Source organism: Parus major, chromosome 3, assembly GCF_001522545.3.
Source record: "Parus major isolate Abel chromosome 3, Parus_major1.1, whole genome shotgun sequence".
In the NCBI taxonomy this organism is placed as follows: Eukaryota; Metazoa; Chordata; class Aves; order Passeriformes; family Paridae; genus Parus; species Parus major.
This window is the reverse complement of record NC_031770.1, coordinates 62,405,886-62,430,814: the sequence shown is the minus strand read 5'-3', so window position 1 is coordinate 62,430,814 and position 24,929 is coordinate 62,405,886. Positions and strand designations below refer to the sequence as shown.

The following is a 24,929-nucleotide window of genomic DNA, read 5'->3' as shown; positions in this document are numbered from 1 at the left end:
TGTAGACTCCATGCAGAATTTGAGCTTTATGTGGTATAAGAAGGAGTCCAATAGACATGAATATTGTGAATTAAAGCAGTGATGTACTATTGAATGGGACATTCAGGTAAAAATTATTCCTGGGTGAAAAATACAAAGAAGCATACAATAATTTTCTTATATAGTGTCTGGATTGAACAGAACAGCCCTTGAAGCAAAGAAACCTCTGAGATGGAATTATTTATTTTTTAATAAGGGATGAAGGACTGAGGTCAGTAGAAATCCAAGTAAAATTCAACGAAGACCAAGAAAGGGGTGTTTCAATTTGAATTTCCTCTGCCCATCTTGACAACGTTTGTGTTATTCTCATTGGAGAGCAGCTAGCTCTTGGACAATGGTGGGAGGGGAGATAACAGAAGCATGCTAACAACGCAGCACTTGAAATCAGGCATGGTAAGACCAGTGTGCTGCTCTGCCAGTGCTGAGTGGAATCTAAATTTAGGGATGCACATGAGTTATGGGGCATAGTGTCATGGGAATGCTGCAAAGGAACTGGAAGAAGAGCTCTTAGAGCTTCTTTACCATATTGCTCCAGATGGTCCACGTTCTTATGGAAAGTCTGATTCTGGAAGGAATTGTCAGCTCATGCCATCCCATCTGAGAAATTGAGGTAAGCAGGGAAGCAAAATACGGCAGCAGATTCCTTCTGGTGGAAAGGTATGCATGTAGCAAACACTAACTAGTGGGACCAAATGCCAGAAGTTTGGAGATGTTTTGGTTCACATTAGCTTACTAAAGTTCAGATCCTTGTATGAGGCATATCTGCATTTATCTAAAACTCTGCTGTCAGGAAATCTCAGGAGGAAAGCTCCTGTGAGAGACTATGGATATTTATTGCCTGACTTTGGGAAATGCTACAACAGCTTTTCTTGCCTACAGATTCTAGTCCTGGCAGAACTCAGGAGCAGCAGACACACATACATACTTACTGACATACAAAATAAAACAAAACAAACATTAATTCAGCTTTTCCTGAGAAACCACAATTCAGACTGAACACAGTGTCTTCATTAAGGATAAGATTTAATTTCATTTTTCTCCAAACAGTTCTGTATACTTTAAGCTGTCATTGGCATAATTTTAAAAGACCATTCAAACAAAACACAAACTGCTTTTCCAAAATTTTGTTTCCTTATTAATTTTGAAGGGATTATAGTTGCTCTTTTTTTTTTCCTACATCACTGAAATCCTTTCTCTGCTGGACACAATAAAAGTTTTGCTGTTGATTTCAGTGGGAATTGGATATCCTTTTAAATATTAAAATAACTCATTGCATTTCAGTTTTTAATGATATTTGTTTTCTTTCCCTTTGGCCTATTGCTTAGAGTAGAGATTGACAATAACTGGTCAGTTGCACTTTTAATTCTAAAGAATTTAACACCTATTCACAAAATGAGATCCCCTAAGGGTTACAAAGCTTTTGGAGAAATGAATAAACAATGCAAGAAGATATTTCTGCTTAGTTTAGGATGTCATGGAAACTCATACTTTTAAGATTAAATCTAAATTTCAAGTAAAAATTGACCTTAGCTGTCTCTTTGAGATAAAAAAAACAAACCACCTTTTCCGGCGTAAGAGTCCTTTTTTGTCTAGTTACTTTCTCTGTGAGAAGTAATTCTGTCTTGATTCAGCCAAACTACTGCAAGGCTGAGAAAGATCAAAGAAACTAAACAGTATTAATCTAAAGTTCCTAAAGTTGTTAAGAGTTGCTTGTGTTCACACACAAACACATACACGTGCGCACACACACACACACACACACATATGCTCTCTCAGGTGAGTGCTTAGGCCATAATGAAGTGTGCTTATTTGCAAAGCTCTGTCTAAATGACACCATCCTCTTTTTTCTGCAGAGTAATGAAAAACAGTTTCTTTTCATATTGGGCAAATGGAGGACTCTTGGGGCACACAGATCACTAGAGATACAGCGAACCCTGAAGACCTAGGCAATCACTCCAGCTCAATTTTCCTTTTTCAAAACTGCTTTCAAATCCCAGTCTGAAACACTCTTTGGCAGCTGTGAAGATTGCTTATGGAGATATTTTTGAGTTCTGCAGAATCTATGCAATAGCAGTATCATGCCTGAAATTCCTAATGCTTTCATGTGACCTGCATAAATGTTTCTTATTTCTTCCTGCAGTGATTATAGACTCCTTTTTCATGGCTCTGTTTCATTAAGCACCAGAGCTCTTTGCTAATAGTATGGGCCATATGTTGCCCTCACTAAACAGCACAGTGTGGAGCAGAGGAATAAGAATACAAGTGAGATGAAGCCAGAGTAAGCATGACAAGTCAAAAAAGAGGACAGACCAACTTCCATAACAAGATGAACAACAGAAACTCCACTGGACAATGGTGAATGGTAAATATGATGCAAATGTGATTATGATGAATACTCAAATTCCCAGGGGAGAACTGATTTTTTATGGTACCACCTTTACCAGTGAGAGCCAAACCAACACAGCTAAGGTAGCTTGGCTAGCCTTCTCCTTCCTTGTGACTGACATTCCTCCTGGACAACAGGAATCAATGTCAGGACCAATTCTGTTACCAGTGCTGGGAAGGGTTTTGATGATACTTTTTATGTGACATGCTTTAGAGTAAGAATGTCTGAGCTTTAATAATGGGATGGTGAGGTTATTCAGAACCTCTTTTGTAAGAGTTTCCTTTTTCTTTCCAAAGACACATGGGAGTTCAGCCTTTGAAAGCCCAGATTAACTTAATCCCAGTAAGTATTTTCCATTTGCGGGTGCAATATATGCAAAAGACTATTGTTTTTCTAACATTTAAAAAGCACTATGAAAAGTTAAAATAATCTTCAGAGGCATTTGTTTGTGTTTTATTAGGTAGACTTTGGTGAATATTTATTTCAAAAGCATACTCTAACATTTTAAATTGTATTATTATAAATTATGAGAAAATAATATGCCTAATCAAAATATACATAACTTAATACATATTTTTTCTTACGCTAGTAAGCTTTTCTCTCATGTCTGTTTAACTTTTTAAATTTTATGACAGAATAAAAGTAGTACAGAAGAGCCTCATGTCATTAAGGAAAATGTCAAGGGCTTTCTCAAACAGTGAAGATTTAGGGTTTTTTTCATCCTTGCTAAATCATTAGAAATTACTGCTTAAATGTCTAATTTAAATCATTAAATAGCTCACTTTGAAACCTTGTTCATATTGTTTCAAAGGTTTTACTGTCCTCAGTACAGACTCATGGAGTTATAAGGCCCATATTTCTTAAACAACTTATTATGTTGTGTATATAGCAATGCATTAGAGCTAACTAAACTGTTCATCATCATCATAGATTAAACCTAACCCATTGTATTACAATATTTCTAATAGGAATATTTTTTCTTTTTTTTCTTTTTTTTTTCTGTTTTTATTCTCCCTTGGATTAAAAATTACCTGACAAATGGATTTTCATCCACAACTCATGTCATTATTATTAAGAATACTCTAAATGGGGAGAAAATTTTCAAGATTGTGCCTTTTTTAAAGGGTTCTGTTATGTCTTGATTCACAATCTCTCACTGAAACGATTTTTTTAAAGGGTAATAGATTCTATAGAATAGAAGAAAAACAGAGTTTTTTATGGAACAATCCATGTACAGAAGAGAAGGCAGACATTGACAGACTGTACAGAAGCAAATTGATTTCTACAAGATTTATACACTCCTGTACATCAAGGGAGCTTTGTCAGAATTTGTATTGACTTTAGTAATTTAGATATTCTTGGTTATATCCACTAATGTTGTCTTCATGAACAGAGATATAGACAAGAAATTCTTAAGATAGTCAGATGGTGTACATTCTATATAGCAACATAGATGCAGTTGCCAATTTAGCCTCCACAGGAGTTTTGGGGGAAGTTAAACACATTTCACAGCAGCTTGCTTTATTACATTCTGCAAAATTTGTAATTAGAGGATTCAATGACCTAGAGAAAATACTTTTTTTCCTCATAGATCCTCTGAAGATATTACAGAGAATTTTATTTATTTTTTTTTAGCTTTTATGCCTCACTTAATATCACAGATGCCATCAAGATGGCAAGGAATGGCCAGTATACTTCAGTCAAGGAAGGAAGGGGGATATTTGAGAGCTTGTCACAATTCATTACCAGATCAGAATGGTAATGTTGATGACTCTTCCATGATAAATGCTTTCCTACTCAAAGATACAGGATCAGATTTTTAGGACAATATAACTTGAAAAATCATACTCAGATACAATGCTGTTTTTTGTGATACAGTGCCCTTCAAAGTGGTAAAGAACATAGGTCTGCTTGAGATCATATACCACATGCATTAAGATTCGTTCCACCAGAAGGATTCTGATACAGGCTTCTCACAAATGTGCTGTGGTCTTGTGAGAAGGCAAAGACATGCTATTCTGGAACAATTAATATGAAGATTCATTGATGACTAGCTAAGCCTCTGACCTTTGTTTTCACACTTGTTTAAATGCAGCGTCTTCCTAGGCCATTACCCTGCCATGTCAGAGAGGGAAACAAGGGAGGATGATCAGAAAGAAAAGTCTTTTTCATGTGAATGTGGAAATGGAGGAAGGTGAAAGCTGTGTGAGCTGAGTGAAAATTCAAGACCTAAGAAGGAGAATCACAGAGAAACAGTATACACTGCAGAGAAGTTTTAGGATGTCAGTGAATAATAAAATAAAAGAAATCTAGAATTAAAACAGGTGTGGAAGACTGCAGCCAAGGAAGAAGAAGGATCTTTAATTCAAAATTCAGGTAGCCATGGAGAACTGATCTGTTCCAATTACTGGTGACACTAGTGTCCTGACATGGCAGCATCATTGTCACCCAAGTTGAGAACACTGCTTCCAAGAACTTGTGAAAGCTTCATAAAAAGATAAGATAACAATTTAAAATTAGTTCTTTATTTCCTAGTTGACCAAACAAGGTTTCCAAACTTGCAATGCAAGTAGATGTTATATATCAATGCCTTTATCTTTAAAAATTCCTTTACCTTCTTTCTCTTGTTCACTGTTACAGGAGCCTATATTTTGTTTTATGATTCTCTTCTGTTGGTGATCTGAAAATTCAGACTTCATTGAAGATTTACGATAAGATCTTTGAAAAAGCCAACCAGCCATGAAATAGAACAATGATCTGTTCTTTTCTTTCTGACCAGATTAGTACAAAGCATTTTGCTTAGTACTTTGTACTAATTTGCAAATTTCTCCTCATACACAGACTTCAATTCAATTTATTGCTTACTACTAGAATCTAGTGTACAAATTGAGATTGTCTCAAATAATCATCCCCTTTCCAAAAGATTTACAGTGGAGCTGAAGGAGGAGAAAAAGTTGATGACAATGAGAAAAAGTTGGAGATTTAATGCATAATAACAATACGTGCTTTTACTAAGGCCTCTAGAATTTAGCAGAGCATAATTTCTACAGGACATTGCATACCATCCAGGAAAAGCATTCTATTTAAAGGTATCAAATAATCTAAAAATATTAGAGATATGTGGCACATACACACCACAATTTCCACCTTATCAGAAAACAAGAATGGCCCAAGATTACCCAAGGCAGCTGTGGCAAAATAGAGTGATACTGAAAACATGTCAATCTAGAAAAAGAGAAAGATCCTTTCAGCCTTTACCAACTGCATGGTTACATATATAAAGTCTGAATATCACTGATTTAGAAAGCCTAGGGTGTAAGTAGATTGGTTTCATAAATCTTCTGTGTGATAAACATTCCGTTACTTCCTACAGTTTTACCTTTATTTCAGAGTTGGTTTCTTCTGTCAAAGGCTGAACCAGTCTTTGATGTTATATAAAGTATATTTTTCAATTTAAAAATGCTCCTATTTGTTCTCTATTCTGACAACTTGTGATACTATTTTCAACTACATTTATAAGAAGAATCTTTTGTTTCTATCTGTCCCTTCTCCTGATCAGTGATATTTGGTGATGTACCAATCATAAAAAGTATCTAAGCACTAAGAAGTCACATGCAGGTGTCTCTTCAACTATTTTAAAGATTTAAATATGTCTGCATACTCCTTTTTTCCCTTCTGACATTTTTCCAAATATTCTCATAAATTAGTTTTGTGTGTGTGGTTTGGTTTTTTTTTTTCTCTAGGGCTAAAATAGAGCTTCAGGGTTTAGGGTTCCTCAAGGCATTGTGGCATATTTTCTCATATATGGAAAACACAGAACAGCACAACATAACAGCTTTTCATGGCAGTGTTTTACAAGTAATTCTGTCTTCTTCATTTCCTCCAAATCTCTTGCATGAAAAGTATTGCATCCTAGTGACCGGCCTTGAGCCTTAAAGAGAATTTAGTTATATGGTTCTGAGCATATAATCTCCCCCAAATCTCTTTGCCAAATGGGTGTCTAATTTACATTCCAAATTACCTGAATTGCATGCATAAATGAGCTAATGAAACACACAAATGTGTAACTGGTCATAAATAGTAATTTCGACGTGCAATTGCAGTAATTGCATTCTCCTCATGATTTTGAAAACCAGAATCTAATGTTAATTCGATGCTAGTTCATCTTGTGTAATAGTTATATTTAAAGATTAAGTTTATCACTCAGCAAATGTGTCAGCCTTGTTCTATTATGTCTTTTTTCCATTATGGTTAATTGACAGATATCAGAGTTCAACATTGCAGGGACTTCTTTCTTCTGATTAGCAGGGTTCAAATATTTTCCTAAAATAAGCAGGACAGCAAATCTAAAAATAGATTTTTATCTTTTTCAAAATTATCACAATTTTATACTCCTTTAAACAGCATGTTTAAAAAGAAATAATCATTTAAGGTAATGAGTTTTTTGGGGGAAAGACATAATAAGTCACATAGCAATTTTTGTCCAAATGTTCTTATTCACAATAATCACATTACAGAAATATCTAATTAATTTAACACTTTGTTTCAGTCATGGGTCCTGGCAAAACCTAAGCCTCATTTCCTGTTTTCAAATGCAGGAAATTTTGTAGCTCTTGTTACTTATTCTGCTGCCACCCCATCTGCTTTTCTCTTAGACTGCAATTGTTTTTTGTGTAACGTAGAACTAAGATCTCTTTGAGGGAAATTATCAAGTGCCATGGTGTGTCTGAAGGACTCAAGTGTCATATGAAAATTGCTACATAATTACACAAAAAGGCTCAGGTGTTTTGTACTATGAAATTGTATGGTGTAAAGACCAAGAACATATATTGCAGTTGTAGTTCTAAGTCCACAGACATTGTTCATCTTAAAACTAAAATTAGTATTTCAACCACTTTACTGCAATGATAAGACTATAAACAATATAATTCAATCACAGGGATTATGTTTTAATCGTTTGAATGTAAGATCTGACTTTGTGTTTCTCTTTCAGTAGTTTTAACAATAGCAACAGGGTTGATAAATAGAGCCACATTCATTGTTACAAATAATGCATAGAAAAACGACTGAATAATAATAGCTGAAAGAATAATCCAAAGAATATTAAGATGCTAATGTTGATTGTGTTTATAGTTAGATAGCAAGTTATGGCTGAACGCCATGCAAAGCATTTTACAGATTAGGCCTCAATCCTGTAATCTGTTTCACTCAGGAAATGCCCCAAGCCATCTGTGAGACTGTTATAAAGAATATTTACATTTTATCATACATATGTCAGTATGTCATTCCTGTCCCAGGCCTAGTAATGTGATCACTTTTATATTATAGATATGTATAATTTTTATATTTTTAAATATATTATTTTTATTTTTTATATTTTAAAATGCATATTTAAATATATCTAAAATTTAAATTTAAATATATATATTAAAATTATATATATATATATATATAAAATATATGTTATATTTACCAAAAAAAAACCAAACAAAAAAAAACCCCTAACATTAGAACAGTCAATAAGTAGAAGCCAATAAAGGCGGAAAAACTCAGACTTACCTTCAAAGGCTGCTGGTTTCTTTCTTGGACTGTGTTCTAGAAGGAGACGAGGTGGTACGAATTCCTTATGTCCTGTACCTAAGAATACAGGTTAAGAAACATAGAAAATGTATTCACCTACAGGCTGAGCAGCTTCACTGGGAGGCTGAGCTCCCTTCAAAATTGTTCATGTTAAAAGTATTAGAGTGTTCACAAAAGCTAATATCTTCCAGACACTATAAGAAGGAAATTTATTTCTCAACAAAGTAATTTATTTTTTAGAGTCACATTTGAAACCAATGAAGTCCAGGTGACTCAAACATATGCTGAAATGCTACAGTTGTGTTTTTCTTCCTTAGACTCAAAAGAGAATAATAATACTATGATAATAAGGTTACATATTCGTGCTGCCTCTTCTACAACAAAGTCTTATTTTCTTCTGTCAAACAAATGATCTTCAGTTGCTCCCTCAAGTCCACTTATTATGAGCTCCTGGAAACACCAGTAAAAATTATGATGTTTCTCATCCTTAAGGATTATTCCTAATTAGCCAATACCAACCGGGTCATGCATTGTAAACACTGATGAGGTTCTGATTCCAGCTGCTGACTGAAACACCTCTACTCTCTCAGTGTTCACCTGGGACTTTCTGTACTGTCTTTGCCTATGTGCAGATACCATGTTTTGTACAAAACACTCCTCATTTCTTCACAGATTCACAAAAATATTTAATGTACTCTTATATTGCTTATGCTTATTTTCTAGTTTATGACATATTTGAAGTTCCCATATCTCCTTTATTTCACTAGCACTTAGTCTCAGTAGCTATCCTGTCACTGTCATTTGGAAAGTGAATTTTTTTGTGACCTGAGAAATAATATTAAGTACTTAAATATAACATTGATTCAGTCATAAACACCAGCATACATTCAATTCACCAGAGTCCACATGCAAACCAACCGTTAAATCTCAGCTCCAGCTTCACATCAGAAACTCGAAACCATGCCTCATGCTTGATGATAGAAAAGAAATTAAGGTTTTAATGGGCCTTGGAAACTGCAGCATCTTACTTACCCCTCTTGTTTTGCAAAGGTGTGTATACTCATGGGGAATGCATGAGAAAAACATCATCTGAAGACAGCAGTGGGATTTGAACATCATGGACTTAATGTTATTGCATCTCATCAACATATGTACAATTGCAGACACATAATTTGCAAGCATGTGGTTCAGTTTGTCCCGTAATTTGTATAAAATATCAAACACAGAGATGCTCAATCTTGATGTGTGCCTGAGCCACTGACAAAATGTTAACACATTGATAAAACCAACATATTGAAGGTGGTTTGCCGCAAACTGTAATAATCCTACATTTCCACATATTTCCTGTATTGGCAATAAACCTAAGTGGGTATTTACCCATCTCATCACAGAATAGCTATAGCCTTAAAATAAATATTAGGAAAACTTCATGAATCCAGATGCCTAGCCATGATTTTCCAAATTCTTTATGTCTGAAAAAAATATCCTTGAACTTGCAAACTGAACTAATGAGCTGCTGATTACCTTTGCTGCCAACCAGAACAGAAAAGTTATATTCATAACCATGTTAACACACAGAAACCTGAGTGACTGAATTTCCAGTTCAGAATAAAAACAAGAAACAACATAGCAATTAATGAAGAATGGGTAATCTTATTTTTCCTTCTACATTTGATCCTGCAATAAAGATTAATTCTATTTTTTTCCATTTTTTTATTCTTTCCTTTTTTTCATCCTTTTTAAAACTAGACCACCTATTACCCAGTTAGAAAAAAAATGATAACTTGGACTTTTTTTTTTTGTGAAATAGGATAAAGGACAGTGGCTCAGAATGTTGAGTAGATGAGTAATGATGAATGATAGTCAATAATTTGGACTGCAGTGTGGTATCTACAGTGTGGAGCAATGATCTAACTCCTCTAGGTCAAATTGTAGACTGGCCCCATTATCTTCCTGTGCTTTGCTGTGGCAGCAGTTTTCTAATGATTGCACCAGTGTGCACATAATGCCAGTATGATACCACTTATTGCTAATGACATGTCAAGTTCTATTTTATAGCTTTACAAGTTTTAAGAAAATAATTTATTTCATGCAAATTGACCACATGATCCAATATGAGAGTGTTTTACATTTAAGCTTCACAGATCAAAACCTTTCCCTTAGGCCAAAATGTTTGTTCAGAGCAGGTTCCAATCCACTCTGATAAAAGGCTTCTTTAATGTTTCCATGTCTTATTAAATGTCTCTCTATTCACTTTGATGGGAATGTAAAGGACAGTAAATGAATAAATATTTTATCCATTCTTTTGATGAAATATGTTAAAGGGGATAACCTAAGTCAAACCTCTTTTCTTTTCTTTCTTCTCTCCTCTTTAAGTTATAAAGAACAAGTGGTTTTCTCTAGTACAGAGAACTGATAAATAGAAATGAGGAATTGGCTTCAACAGAGCAGACCATTAGTATTAATGAAGTCTACTATCTTGACTCTAGCAGTGGCCAGTTGGACACATACATGATGTAAATGAGAGGAAGACAGGATGTTTTCAATGCTCTCACTGGACAATCAGATTAGTCCATGAATTGCTAGAAGTTGTTATCCAGATTAGCACTATTATTACTGGACATACACTTATCTCACAACTTTAAAAATGCAGCCACAAAAAGCATTGCATAGTTATTTGTATCTAACTTCAAACGTAACCTTCATTTTACTGCAATGAGATAAGCCACTAAGGCTCATTTAAACTGCTTTAAAAAATAAATTTAAAAAAATTAGCTTTTGATTTCTCCAAAATATGTAATTGCAAGCACAAAAATGTGCACGCATTTCTATGCCAATTTGTCCCTAGAGTCGATTCACATTTCCATGTGTTACCTGTCCATGTAGTTGTGGTATAGGTATCTCCTTCACATATGATACTGTAAACAACTGACAACAAGTTACATCTGATAAAACTTGAAAGAGTGAAATATTTTGGATTTAAACTCATGGGAATGATCTCACCAGGGGAAAAAGTATCACATTACGACATGAATACCTTCCTCCACAGCCTGAAGGGAAAGAAATAGGCTGCAAGGATGAGCAGAAGGTTTAGAACTTTAGGTAATAAGAATACTTCATTGAAAATCAGCTACAGTCCTCAAGCTCTGGGAAACTTCTGTCATCAGTGTTTATCAAATTGCTTGAGATGTCTTGAAGAAATTAATCCTGACTTGCTTTATTAATATTTTAGATTTCTTATTGCATGATAAGGCATACAAGACAAACTTTAATTACCTTACTTTTCTCAATCTAGGAAATATCTTTCTGCATGTGTCAAAAATGTCATGTTTGAATATTGTGTATAAATTGATTTCTTATGATAATATCAAATTACATGAGTTTTCTTTCTTTCCTGATCTTCTGAGTTCAATTTGTCTGCAATGACCTTAATGAAATGTCTAAATATATCTTTCTAGATAAAAATATAAAAGACTGAAAAAATTATTATTATTACTTTTATTATGCTACAGGCATTTCAGACTGGTGAATATTCCAATTGGATATGGAGAAAAATAATGCCATCACAGAGTGCAATATGTGGAAATACCATTCCTATGACTGTTCATTTCCTCATATCCATATACCAGTTACTTAAATGGCAGGAATCCTATAGTCCTAAAGCACCAACACTTTGTTACAGTTTCTCATTTATCTTCAGATAAATCTCATTCTTTTCAGATGTGACATCATTCTCTAGTGATAGTAAAAATAATTCGAATAAAGTAATTGTCTTTGCAGAGCCATTTGTTATGATAAGTGAATTCCAATCAAATGTTTAATGAATGTTGGAACAAGACATGGATAAGCAGAATGAAGCAAGACTGCCAAATATGCTTTTAGAGGACTGAAAACATAATGGAGTCCAACCACTTTGCCCAGGCTTCCAGTTTTGATGTGTAAGTTGCTACAAGTTAAAGGTGAGTCTCTTCCCAGCTTTCAGTCATCACTCTCCAGACACTAGGCTATGACTCTTCTAGGGAAGGGTTTCTCTGCTTAGTATGTGTGCATAAAAAACCAGGAGCAAAGAGTTTTGAGAAAGAACAGCTGAGGATCAAGAGGTGAGATTGTGTAACTGTACTAAACAATGCAATTGCTCATTTCCTGGAATGCATTACTTGAAATAAAATACTGATGCCCCATATAGGCATTCTTTCCTAAGGAGCACACTGTGACACAAAGATTTCATGCACACAGGCAAGTAAATGGTGCCTGGGAACATTACTGGACTCTGGAATTCAGAAGTACATAGCCTGCAACACGTTTTTGGATAGCCTCTGACAACTTTGACTTGTGCCAAGCAGCAATGTTTCAAAAAAATCATTGGCTCAGCTCAGGAACTGGCAGGGGCCAGGGACCCCTCCCAGCAGATAGCTGAGATACATCCAGCCCATTCTGACCTTGAGGAAGTGTACTGGATGTGGATCTCTCTATGAGAGAAAAAAATCACCTTCAGAGAGCAAACAGTTGAGTTGAATTTGATTTATCAATCTAGATGTGGCCACATAACAAAATTACAAATGGGAAAAAACCATTTTGAACATGATTTTAATGGCCTATTTGGAACTGAATTTTTGACAGGGGGAGATGGAATTAATGAATCATAAAATGAGACTTTTAAGAAAGTATATTTTAGCCAACATATATTTCAGTTTTTTAATTGCACTATGGATGTGGCTCTTTATTAAATGCTTAATTGCCCAACATAAAGCAAAGCTGTGATTTTGCATAAAGTCGATGATATTAATTAAGAAAAACCTATGCTACAGTATATGCAGTGATTTCCAGTAGCAATGCAATCTTTTAAATTTTAGTATTATGTCACACTGACTTTCAGCCAGTTTCTTTTGCAATGCATAGGAAAAGAAGAAAACGAGAGATTATGTGGGTAATGACAAATCTATCTATCTAACTATGTCCCACTATATCTAAGTATTTAAAATCCACTAACAATATCACAAATAATTTTGGAATTCTACATAAAGTCTTACAAGTAAAGCACATTATTGTGAGATACTCCCTCAACACACAGACAATGAAACCAGCTCTACACAAAAAAACCAAACAGCCTTGGAGGTCCATCTATCTATTAAGCTGAAAGCAAGGACCAGTAGGTTAAAACTGAGGGTGCAGGAAGGAAGGATGCAGACTGATATTCTAAATGTTCTTTTGAAAGGGAGTAAAGGGAAGGATTAAATTTCTCTTCTAAAGGCACCAAACAATAAGTAGCAGCAACTTGATAGACTTCTATTTTTAATACATAAAGATCTGAATTCATCCTTTGATGCTGATGATGGATTCCTATATATTTATGTAGTAATAATATAATATATGCTATATACATGTGCATGCATGAACATATAAATATATATAAATATTTATTTAGAATTAATCATGGAAAGGTTATGGTTGGAAGAGACATTGAAGATCATCTAATTCCAAATTCCTACCATGGTTAAGTGTTGTTTCTGAACAGAAAATACTTGATTTGGTAATTAAACAGGTGTGACAATCATTGTTGCAGACTCCTGGAGGTTGTGCGAACATCAGTTGCTGTGTTTTCACTCAGACACCAAATCCAATTAAAGTCACAGCTGGGAATTTGTTTGATATATTTTTTTTTCTATGCATTTGTATCTCACACAATGCAAGTGTGCATAACAAGTGTACAAATGAGGTTGGCAAGAGAGGCGTGGGTAGAGTTATTGTTGTTTTGGGTTTCTTTTCTGTGTTGACTTAAAGCAGATACTATGGGTCCAGAAATGTGTGCAACATAGTTTAGCTGCATGACAGAGCTTGCAGTTTAATCTATTTGCAAAAATATATCTGTTGAAAACTCCCTTACATAGATTTTTACCAAAAAATCACTCTTTTGCTCAGTCCATACTTGTGAATACTGTTCTATTTTTTTATGTTCAGAAGACTGAAGTCATTAAGGAGTTAAGAGATAAGCATTAACAGTTTTGTCATTATATGTTAAGTAGGAAATCACACAGCCTTCCCTGACATTAAAATAAAATTGAATTGAAAAACCTGAGAATTGAATTTTCTGCCTCCACTTCCTCACATTATTTGTCATGGGCAGTTAGCAGGTAAAAATAAACCTACATGTTATGTTTTGAAATGTCGAAAGATGGATCTCAGAGAACTAAGTACCAGGACAGAGAAAATTGTGGGTTATTGTGTGGTAATGATGGGTTATTATATGCATAGTGAGATACAAAAGGACTGTAAAGGCAGATTATAAAATGAAAAGACATATTCAGTCTTTCTCTCTCTCCCCAAATAACCTTTAATAAATCTGTATCATATACAGTGACCCCTAGCATAATTAATGTGAATATCAGGAGTTGGCATAGAAGCTTTTTTTTTTTTCACAATATGAAGTATCCAATTAAAACAAGAAAATAAAAGACTGCAGCTAAATACTTGCAGCTAACAATTAAACAGAACAGAGGGACGTTATAAGCTGTTATGACAAAAAGTAACAGACACTGACTATGCCATGTGAGCACTGCCTAGTAATTTGTGTTCTTTGTATTTGGTTTATCTGTACATGTCATTGTTTCAACCATCCTTTGTCCAACTACATCTAAGAAACATTCAAGTCAGAATAGCTAAAAGTGATTGTTGTAAGAATGTTAATACTTTATGTTGTCTTCAAGAAAGAGTGCATATGCCAGTTTTTGCAAAACAAAAACAGCCTAACACGGTAAAATCAAATTACAAGTAAAATTACAAATTTTAAAATTTACAAATTTCAAATTTACAAATAATCTTATTACAATCTTAATAATTTTAATTGCATATATTTGTGGATAATTAATATATTTAATATAGAAATCACTGGAAGTCAAACTAAATCCATGTTTCTCTTCCCCAAGCTACAAAGCTTTTCATATCTCCGAGTCTCTTTCTAGAATGAGACAAACAGGAAGTTAACAATTATGTTACCTGTCTTGTCTATACTTGACAATCACCTAAGAGAGTGAATCCATAGCCATTTTTCAGAAGTTAGAATTTCAATAATGCAGTCTGAAGTTAGAGGGAAAACAGCTGAGTGGTTTTATTAGATCAAATATCAGAGGAGGGCCCAAAGATACAGAGGTGTTGGCTCCCAACTCCTGTTTATTCACTCCCACTGAAATCACTGGGAGCTAAGTGCCATGGCTGTAGTTATGAGAAATACTGGAAGAAAAACCTGCAATACTGGAGATAATGATTATTTTAAACCAATAATGTCTTGGTAACTTCTGATTCTCTTTCTCTTTAGTTTTGCCAGGGAAGATGTTCTATTCTTTAAAGAAGTTATTTTTAGGACAAAGGGTCTTGGGATTCACTGTCATGAGTTTTAACTCTTGTTGTCAAGGCATCCTCCATGATTTTTGGGTAAGTGACTTAACTTACCATGTCTTTCCATTGAATCTATAAATGGATCTAACAGAAAATAAAAAAAAAATAAACAAACAAAAATTGAACATTGTGAGCATACAGCAACAAAAAATTCCAAATCTTAGAGTCTATGAAAGTGGAAGTTCTAAACGCTGAGCTTTTGCTCTGATGCAAAAATTGTTTAGGTTTCTTTTGTTTGAATCATTTGGATAGGGAATATCTTCCACATTTATTCAAGAAAATATTTATCTCTGTTTCCTCTTTTCCCCTTTCAATCAATCCCAAAACACTGTAGCAACTGGAATGCATTTTTTTCCCAAGTGACACCACTGTTTCCTTGATTGAGTCAACAGCTGCTCCTATTAATATAATTTGGAATCTTTTAGAAGACTTGTCATTTCAAGTCTTCATTTGAGCAAAATTCTTGCTTGCACTGTTGCAGCATATTTCTTGAATGTATGTAGGCTCTCTCACTACCAGACATTTAAAAGTTAACTTTCAGACAGTTATATCTAGATAAGTCACCCAAGGGATCCATTTATAGTAAATGGAGAGAAATTGGTACCTTCAAAGGGTGATTCATCTTTTCTATCTTAGGCATCTTTCTTAGGATGAAATTGTCCTCTGGAGGCCTCCATTTCATACCACTGGCTATAAAGACAGCTAAAGGTTAAAGCTGGGCAATTAACTTTTGGGTATCTAAGTGAGGTGCAATGAATTGCAGACATTTTATTTTGCAGTTGTCCATAAAGATGAAGCTTCATGACACCAAAATATTCCAGGACTAAAAGAGCCACACATGATTTTTCATACTGTAAATACTGTCTGGTAACACACTGCTCTCCAAACTGCCAACAGTTATATGAATGAATGTCACGTACAGAAAGGACTTTAGGTATAATGTGAGCATTGAACACTTTCTGAAATCTGTGTTATTTACTTTGTCAGATAATACTGGGTGTATTGAAGGAGAAAGTGAAACATTAGGAATGAAGGTGAGTTGTCAGAGGGAAGAATAGAGGCTCTTGATGAAGAAAAAATAGTTTTGACTCATTTTAGGTATATGTCATAAGTTATATGTCTTTTCGACAGGACAGATATATGCAGGAAGAAAGGTGACATCAAAAAATGATTCACCTGAAGAGAGAATGGTGAAAGGAATGGATTTGCCAAAGATTACAGTCCCAGTGACTGCAGATGAGATGCATAAATAAATGGGCATAGAACAAGTCAGGGAGAGCACATGCTGCTTAGGCCAAAGCTGAACGCTCTTCTGTCTGTTGCATTTCATGTTCTCAGACCAGAAGAGGTGAGGAATTCTTGCTAAGCTGAAATGCTTCATGATGGAATGTATCTTGTCAAAGTACTTGTAGATCCTTTCTATGCTCTTTTTATCTATGTCATATGGTATTTTTTTTACTTTTGTTGAAAATGAGCCTCCTCATTTTCCAGCAGAGACAGCATAGAATTCTATATTGGGATGGAAGAGTAACTTCTAGTTTCACAATAGAGATACAGGTTTTTCCTCTTCAGCAAAAAATGCAGGAGAAAGCTGGAAGCCCTTCAGAACACATTTTTTTCCTTCTTCATGATATTTCAGTGTATTCAGCATCAGGAGGTGTTTAAAGGCATATTGGATACATGTCAGCTATTTTCCTTGTCATTAAAGCTGAGAGAGATTCAATGTATGGTGATTAACTTCCCTAAGAATATTCAGAATTATATTCTAAAGGCAACAGATTCATTAGCTCACTTATAATTTTAGAGTTATATAACCTGGGTTTATAAAACTGACTGAAGGAGAAGACTGTGGATTATCTTATCTCATCAAAGACTAATGTTCACTTGAAACCCATGTAGGATTCCTGCTTTGCTGAAATGGTTGGTATTTAAGATACTGTTGGCTGTCTGGTTTAGTTTAAGCAACTCTATGATGGAGCCTTCAGCTTACTCTGACACCCTCCCTATATTCATTCCAAGTGGTCTGACCCTGCTTCCATCTCCTGTGTATTTCCTGCTTACACTTGAGTGATGACAGGCGTTCCTTGTTCATCCAAGCAAGTCTTTTGCCTTCTTTGGTTTCTTTGGGGTGCATCCACTGCATTGGGATGGATCCACCCATTGGGGTGCATCATTTTTGAGCCTGGAGGAAGTGAACCTTGAATATCAACCAGGTCTCTTGGACCCCTCTTCCCACAGGGTCTGTTCCCATGGATTCTTCCAAGATCCCTAAAGAGGCTGAAATCAGCTGTCCTGAAATCCATGGTTACAATCTTACTCACTGCCCTGCTTCTTCCTTGCCCAGTGCTGAACTCCACAATCTCATGGTCACTGTGGCCAAGGCAGCCCCCAGCCTCCACATCTCTGACAAAGCCTTCCCTGTTTGTCACTCTGAGGTAACCAGGACACCATTCCTTGTGTGATCCTCCCCTACCTGTGACAAGAAGTTGTCAACAAGGCTTTACAGGAGCTTCCTGGGCTCTTTGTTCCTCGTGTTACTTCTCCAGTAGATATCAGGGTAGTTACATTCCCTCACAAGAACCTGTCCCTGTGATTTGAGGCTGCTTCAAGCTGCCTTTAGAATGCTTCAATTTTTCATCATGATACAACATCAGTATCTGTTGTAATAATTCTATCTGGAAATCAGCTAGGACAATGAGTCATTAAATGCAATTACTATTTTAAAAAGTTACTTGCTAAACTTATTTTTACCTTTTTTTGTAGGAAACCATTAGTTTACTATTAGCTGTTTAGGAGAAGTTTTTTTGGCATTTAACTTTTGTCTTTAGTTTCTAAAGCTTACTTTAGTAAATAGCTTACTTATCAAAATTAAAATAGTTGAGTCTTTTGATGATCCTCCATTGAAATCATCCTTCATCCTTGAAATTTGTTTACTGAACTATGTGAAATGTTTATAATACTAAATAGTAGTAATATATAACTATACATTTCATACAATACACACATATCAATACAATACATTTACATAACAGTAAAACATAATGCAAGTGTGAGAATAATTTTGTTACTCTAATCTCTCTGTCTTCACAACTTAAATTGGTTTGCTTCCATTAAAATCAAAGATTTAGACTCATTTACACCAGCAAAAGTTTTTGGCTTTCTCTTGTACCACATAATTTTGACCCTCAGAACGCCTTGCAGTGAACTATCAAAGACATCCATTCCTTTCTGCAGAAGCAAATGCCACACATTCCCTTTGTAGCTGTTTCCAAGAGAGGGAGTAGTTTGAAATTTTTTGGCCAAGTTACAATGAAGTGCCATAAGAGTGTTGACAGATGCAGCTTCATGTGCCAGCATCTGGCTCTGACTCACAGTGGGATGATATAAACTGGGAATAATGGATAGTTGTTTTGCCTCTGTGGGATGGTGTCAGGATTGTATGCTAACATCCCCATTGAGAGATAAATGTCATTTCAGAGTTTGACAAAATAAACAGGTTGTGGGGTGGGGGAAGGGTGGTCATAGACAAGAATCTTGTTAAAATGCTATCGGTGGATATCCTCTCATAGTTTCTCATAGCTGAATAGAAATTTAAAGAAGAAATATTTAACTCCAAATGACACACAATGTTTATTGTAAGAACTGCACATTAATAAATGATTTAGAAAAATTTTTAATAACTCAAACTCAATTTTCAGTTTCACACACATGTATTTAAAATTACTGTTAATTCTTTCCTTTCAGAATCTTTGAAAAGTATTTAAAACTCCAGGATATTACTAGAGAAGTAAATACTTCCATCATTTGATCATCTCTATTTCTGCCATCCACAGAAAAAAATGGGTTGCCACAGGTTTCATCATTTGAACAGATTTTTCATGAATTGATGGACAATTTACTGTCATCTCTGAAGAAGAATCCAGATGAGTATTTTCAAATTTTGGGGTACAATATTTCCCTCAGCAGGCAGTAAAAAAGTAAAAAGTTTAAAATTAAAACTGGAAAAGTCTCACTGCCTCCCATATTTCTCTTTAATATTTCACTTAAACAAATATCTGGTTTGCCTGTTTTCTACCACTGGGGACAGGGCTATTGAGTAGTTTGCACCAGAAAGCATCTTTCCATAGGAAAAAAATAATATTCTTTAGCATTCACTCTCAAATGTGAAAGCCCACAACTCAGTTGAAAGTTTTTCATGCTGAATTTTTCTAAACAGCAAGCTAATAATATGCTACTTTCTTATTTATTATGACTGATTTTTATTTCTTTTTATAATTGCACTTCATTAAATGTATCTTCAGAGAAACTACATCAAAGTTGTCTCCATGTAAATGTAATTAATGTAACGAGTTGAAATGTTACTCCCTGTCATTGAGATATCCACAACACATCCTAGTCTAATCAAATAGGAGTGACACTTAAAAATAGTTCAAGAGCCTAAAGCGTTTTGCTATCTGAACAGCGGAGGGCAAGTATTTAGTTCCAGTGCTACAGCCCACCCACTGCAAGCACAGACATTTTTACTTTCAAAATTAGTCTTTATTGTTCTATGGGTTTTAAGTTTGTTTCTTTTTTGCAGTAATATAGTCCATGATCTTTCAATATTGAGGTACCTTCATACCAGTATCTCCATATTTTTTTTTGATATTAAATGGCAAGGATCATACTGACAGTCTTGAAATTCTCTTGCCTTATTGGGTAATAGCACTAGTCCCTTCTCTCTGACAGAATATTCCTTGACAATGGAGAGGAGGTAAACCTTGGAAGAAAATTGTAGATATGAAGGATTTTCAGTCTACACTTTCCAGGACCAAGCAGTCTGTAAGATTCTCCATGGATGCTCATCACAATTTGCCTTAATTTCTTGACTCTTTATGTTTGTCAGGGAGGTGGCGGGATTTCATGAGCATATGTGCAAAAGGTGAGGATTCAATGATTTTTTTAATGAAAAGGTGGGATGGCTGTCTTACCCTATAGGATACTCTCTTGCAAGGTAGACATGGCAGAAATCCTGGTTAATTTCTCCAAGTCATATATTTTTTTCAACAATATACGATAAGTAAAATTGTCTACATCACATTGGCTCTTGTACTGGCTTTAGGACTGGCTTTGAGACCCTGGCATGGAAACACACAATGAACATATAAGGGTACACTGATGAAAGGAACCCATGTTCCTTTGCAGTCTAGCTGTTATTTGAAACAGCTATGTAATTGTTCAAACTCCACGGAGCAACCATGTGCTTCAGTGTTAAGATTTTAGACAGTCTAAATTGTGAATAATACCATATCTGTGCTCCCCTGTATTTGTTGACAATTGGGCAACTGTAAAGATTATCCACTAGTGAGTCAGGTGTACTATGAAATGCAAGTGGTTTAACCAAAACCAGAACAGAGTAAGACTATGCATGCAAAATAAACTTCTGAGTGATTAAAAAGAAAACAAAATCACGAGTAGACAATATGCCTGTGAGAAAAAAAAAAGGTGCATTTTATGACTAAATACCCAAGGCATGCTTATCACTCTTAATTCAGCATGCACAACACCATGCTGAGGTTCCATGCAGAAAGACAGACATGCAAGAATCCAATTTCGTTAGTTGCAAAACAAAAAAGGCATTTAATCAGAACAGCTCCTTAATCTGCCAGAGTCGTGGCTGGCAAACATTGCAAGGAAGGCCGGGGAAGAGTGGGAAAACAGGTGTATGGCACAGAGGGAATAAAATAGAGTAGATCCTGTTAACTTAGAGAAATATGTGCTCCATGCTGAAAGAGTGACCAATTAGTGCCCCTGAAATCCTTCCACATGGGTGAGGATTTCAAACTCTCTAACATCAAAATAATAGTTATGAAAAGTTTTAAAATTTCTACTAAAATAGAACCCTTTTTCCTACCAATAAAAAATAAACTATGAATTAGAATATTAGAAGTACTACTGAGAACAAAATACAGGAATATCAAGCAAATTATCAAGTACAAAAAATAGACTATATCCATGAAACTATGTTAGTGACCTTCTGCATCATAAATGCTATTGGACTCAGGAAATGTCTGCAGAAAAATAAAGGTACAAGTCAGACTTAAAGTTCTTAATAAACAAGCTTTCCACCTAAGGTTTTAATCTTTATAAGGAAAAATTGGAAAATTAATCCTGAAAGAAATGCATATTAATTCTTCCTTGACAGGCAGACAAAAGGAGTACAAAGAAGTTTGGGCAGAGCACTTTGTTAATGCTGAGACAGTACTGCCTCGGCTGAGCAACTGAGGGACAAATGAGACCAGAAAACCTATGAAAGAATGTTCAGCAGTTCCTCTGAGAAATTGTCACTTATCACAAGCATGTTAGACAGAAGGTAAAAAATATTTTTGAGGCCCATTTCTCAAGAGATAAAATCAGAAAGCAGTTTTTTATACCGTGCTCAGTTGGCCTCTTGTGGTCTATGTTTAAATATATCAGTAGAACCCAACTGTCACTGTTGCAGTCGTGATATTAATGGGAAAGACTTCTGGATTAGAAAAAAATGTGTTTATGGCTAAAGCTCCACTATTATCTGTTGTAAACATCTGAGAACCTCTAAATACTTCTCTTTCATAAGAATTAAAATATAAGTCTTAGAAGTTATTTGATATTGATACAATTATTGTGGCTTAAAGAGGACATCCATGAAATTTGTCAGTATCAAGGATGAATACTAACCAGCAAAACTAGAAAACCAGCTGCATGAAGCATCTTAGCAAAAAATCATCCTTATATGGCTTCCTTGAATCCCCTGTGTACATTTCATTCATTTTTTATAGTTAAGACTGCAGTGTCATGATGAAACTTTGAGTAGGTGAAGAATATTTCAGCTTAATTTGTTAAAATCATCACAAGACCATTAACTGACCTCCAGTAGATTGATGTGACTGAAAAAATGTGTTGATATATTTAAAAAACTGTATTTATTAATGAAACCTAAGGAACTGATCTTTACTTTTAATGTTAATTGTTTGAGCACTATCAAATGCCATATTAAGTGAACTACTTTTCTATAAATTCTTGCTTAAAATTTGTACAAAAATAAAAAAAATATAATCTTAGAATTAATGTATGTTAACTTTTTGTAACAGAAACATTGTAAAATACTTTGAAAAAAAATTTCTAAATTATATTACTATTAATGACATTATAAATCCATATGTTTTGCCTAAGGAATCAGAAAATGATGTTTGATGTAATTAATCACAGAAAACCCCAATATGTCTAGGCAAAGGAATTTTCTATACAACAATTTTTTTTTCCTTGGCAAATGGTAATATTGAGATTGATAGAAATTATTCCTTGTTTGAAAGAATTGCAGTGTCAAGGTGATTGTAACTTAATTCCTCAGCTGATTTGCACTCAGAATTCTGTTTGGACAAAGTTCTTTACCATAAAATATATAGACAGATAAAAGTATAAAAAAATACCAGATTGTAAAGTTAATTGGATATTAGAGTTATTAAAGGGTGTTTTCCATGTTTATCTATTCAGTAAAATGAATTACAGTAATACTTCTGTTGACAAAAGTGCAGTGTAAACTGAGTACTTTGCCTGAGAAAGACAAACTAACCAGGTACTGTTTGGTGGCACTCTTCTCAATGATATCCATAAATCAAAGCTGATCACACCTGACCTCTACTTTGCTTCTCGGAAACCCTGAGTAGTTTTCTGGAGTCTGGATGTTTCAGCATTGCCTTTCACAGCCAGTGGGTTGACCAAAGCTTGTTTTGAAGGCAATGTGGGGTCTTTTTCCCTCCCACAAAAATATATCTGGCCCCAGCACAGCAACCATCTGTTAACTTCAGGGGCCAACAAGTGACTTGAGAACAGTTGCTGTACAGATGGAGCGCCAGGTGGACTTGGGAGATGGTAAGGGGAAATCCTTTTCCATTTCACTGAAAAATTAGATTGTTTAAGGTATTTTATGAACTATTTCCACTTTTTGGAGCCTAAACCTGTCACCTGTTTTCATTCACCTGTAAGCCATCTGACCACCCCATGTCTTTCAGCTCTAACCTGTGGTTTCTTACCACAAGTCTGTCATACCACACTGGTATGGTGCAAGACAAACACTGGAAGGGAAGGGTCATGTCTTTTATCTTCTGAAATTCAAGTTGCTACAGACTTCCCTCCCTATGTCACTGTTCCCCTTCATGGTTTTCCCAGTTTCCTTGTAGCTGGAAAGGTCAAAACTTAAAAAAACCAAACCCTCTCTTCCTGCAGCATGTCTGCTCTTCCTCAGGAGATTGTAAAATATGCCAGGGAGCCTTATGGGAAAAAAAGGTTTCTTTCACTGCTGCTTTCAAATGTCAGGAGAACTGTAAAAAAGATCTTGAAGATCTCCATGAAAGTATTTTTCATGTGAATTGTTGATGGTACAGCTGTCTAAATCCAAAACTAGGTCATTTACATTACTACAGAGTATTATTTTCTAAATCAAAGCATGACTTGCAGTCTCTGGAAAGTTTGGCTAATCCTTCTCCCCCTCTGAGCCTAAAGCCATCCCTCTGTTTATAACTGGTTGTTTTTAGAAGTCCTAGACGTGGTGCACTATTTTGCTATGTTTTAATGGAACCCGCTGCCTCTCCATGGCGCTCTTTGAGAACAGGAGACACAAACCCTCTCCTAAGAGAAACCCAAGATTGTTCATTTTCCTTCCACAAAAATCTGTGTCTTCCTCTCCCCTTTGTGAGAGCTTTTCTTTCTCAGCTACGTCCTTCCCAGCTCTGTCTGAACCTGGGCATGTCAAGAGGGGATGTCAAGCCACAAGGCAGAGATAAGAAAAAACCCAACCAATTCACAGGTGTATCGGTGGAGAGCTTGTTGAGCAAATAACTGCATAAACAAACTTGTAGGGCTTAGTGTGTCCTTAAATATTCTCTTTTCATGACTATTGCTTTCCATTCCCTGGGTTATGTCCTCTCTACATTATGTCTAGACTTCAGCAAGAAGAATATTTATTAAATAAGGTCAGGGTAGACTTAGTACCATGAGTTGATGTTCAGTCATCATCCATAGCTCTATCTTCTTTTTTTTGGTGAGGAATTACGTGTCTGTGTTATAATAGATTAGCATGGAGGTGTGGGAAGAGAGAAGATAAAGCACAGAAGTGATAGATCAACTATTGATGGTATTTTATATACCAACAGCAATGAAAGTTCTATTTTTGAAGCATTTTGGAGTTAAGCCTTGCTATTTCTGGAGAAAAAAACCCAATAAAACAAATAATAAGCTATTAACAATAAGCTCCTTTCTCTTGCATCTTAGCCAAAAGAAGCATGGAAAATTTTAGCAATTTCCACAGCCTTCCACTGACTCTACTTTTAACATAACCTCGATTTTAATTCATGCACTGTAGACAGAAAATTAGAAGCTTTAATAAAACAGCCATTAGCTCTTATGCTTTATTAAAACTATTTGCACACTCTTTGTTGCTCTTGTGAGACCTTTCAATAATAAAAACCACACTTTTAATACATAAAAGAGCAAAAACTCTCAGGGAAACAGAAGA

At 35.1% G+C, this 24,929-nt stretch overlaps 1 protein-coding gene and 2 long non-coding RNA genes across 4 annotated transcripts in view; 2 read left to right on the top strand and 1 right to left on the bottom strand.

Moving 5' to 3' along the window:
- Nucleotides 1–24,929, bottom strand: part of TRDN (triadin) — a 143,064-nt gene that overhangs the window by 41,118 nt on the left and 77,017 nt on the right. Inside the window, exon 13 of the mRNA XM_033512927.1 lies at nt 7,985–8,062. Coding sequence (XP_033368818.1) covers nt 7,985–8,062 — 78 coding nt within the window. The remainder of the gene's footprint in view (nt 1–7,984; nt 8,063–24,929) is intronic.
- Nucleotides 445–7,727, top strand: LOC107202572. 2 transcript variants are annotated; one of them, XR_004496421.1, is made up of 4 exons: nt 445–649; nt 2,180–2,401; nt 2,722–2,767; nt 5,066–7,727. It is a non-coding gene; the product is annotated as an uncharacterized LOC107202572 (long non-coding RNA). The 2 variants fall into 2 exon arrangements; XR_004496422.1 differs by lacking the exon at nt 5,066–7,727 and adding an exon at nt 4,521–5,057.
- On the top strand, nt 14,833–24,403 carry LOC117244049. Its single transcript, XR_004496420.1, has 2 exons — nt 14,833–15,433; nt 19,142–24,403. It is a non-coding gene; the product is annotated as an uncharacterized LOC117244049 (long non-coding RNA).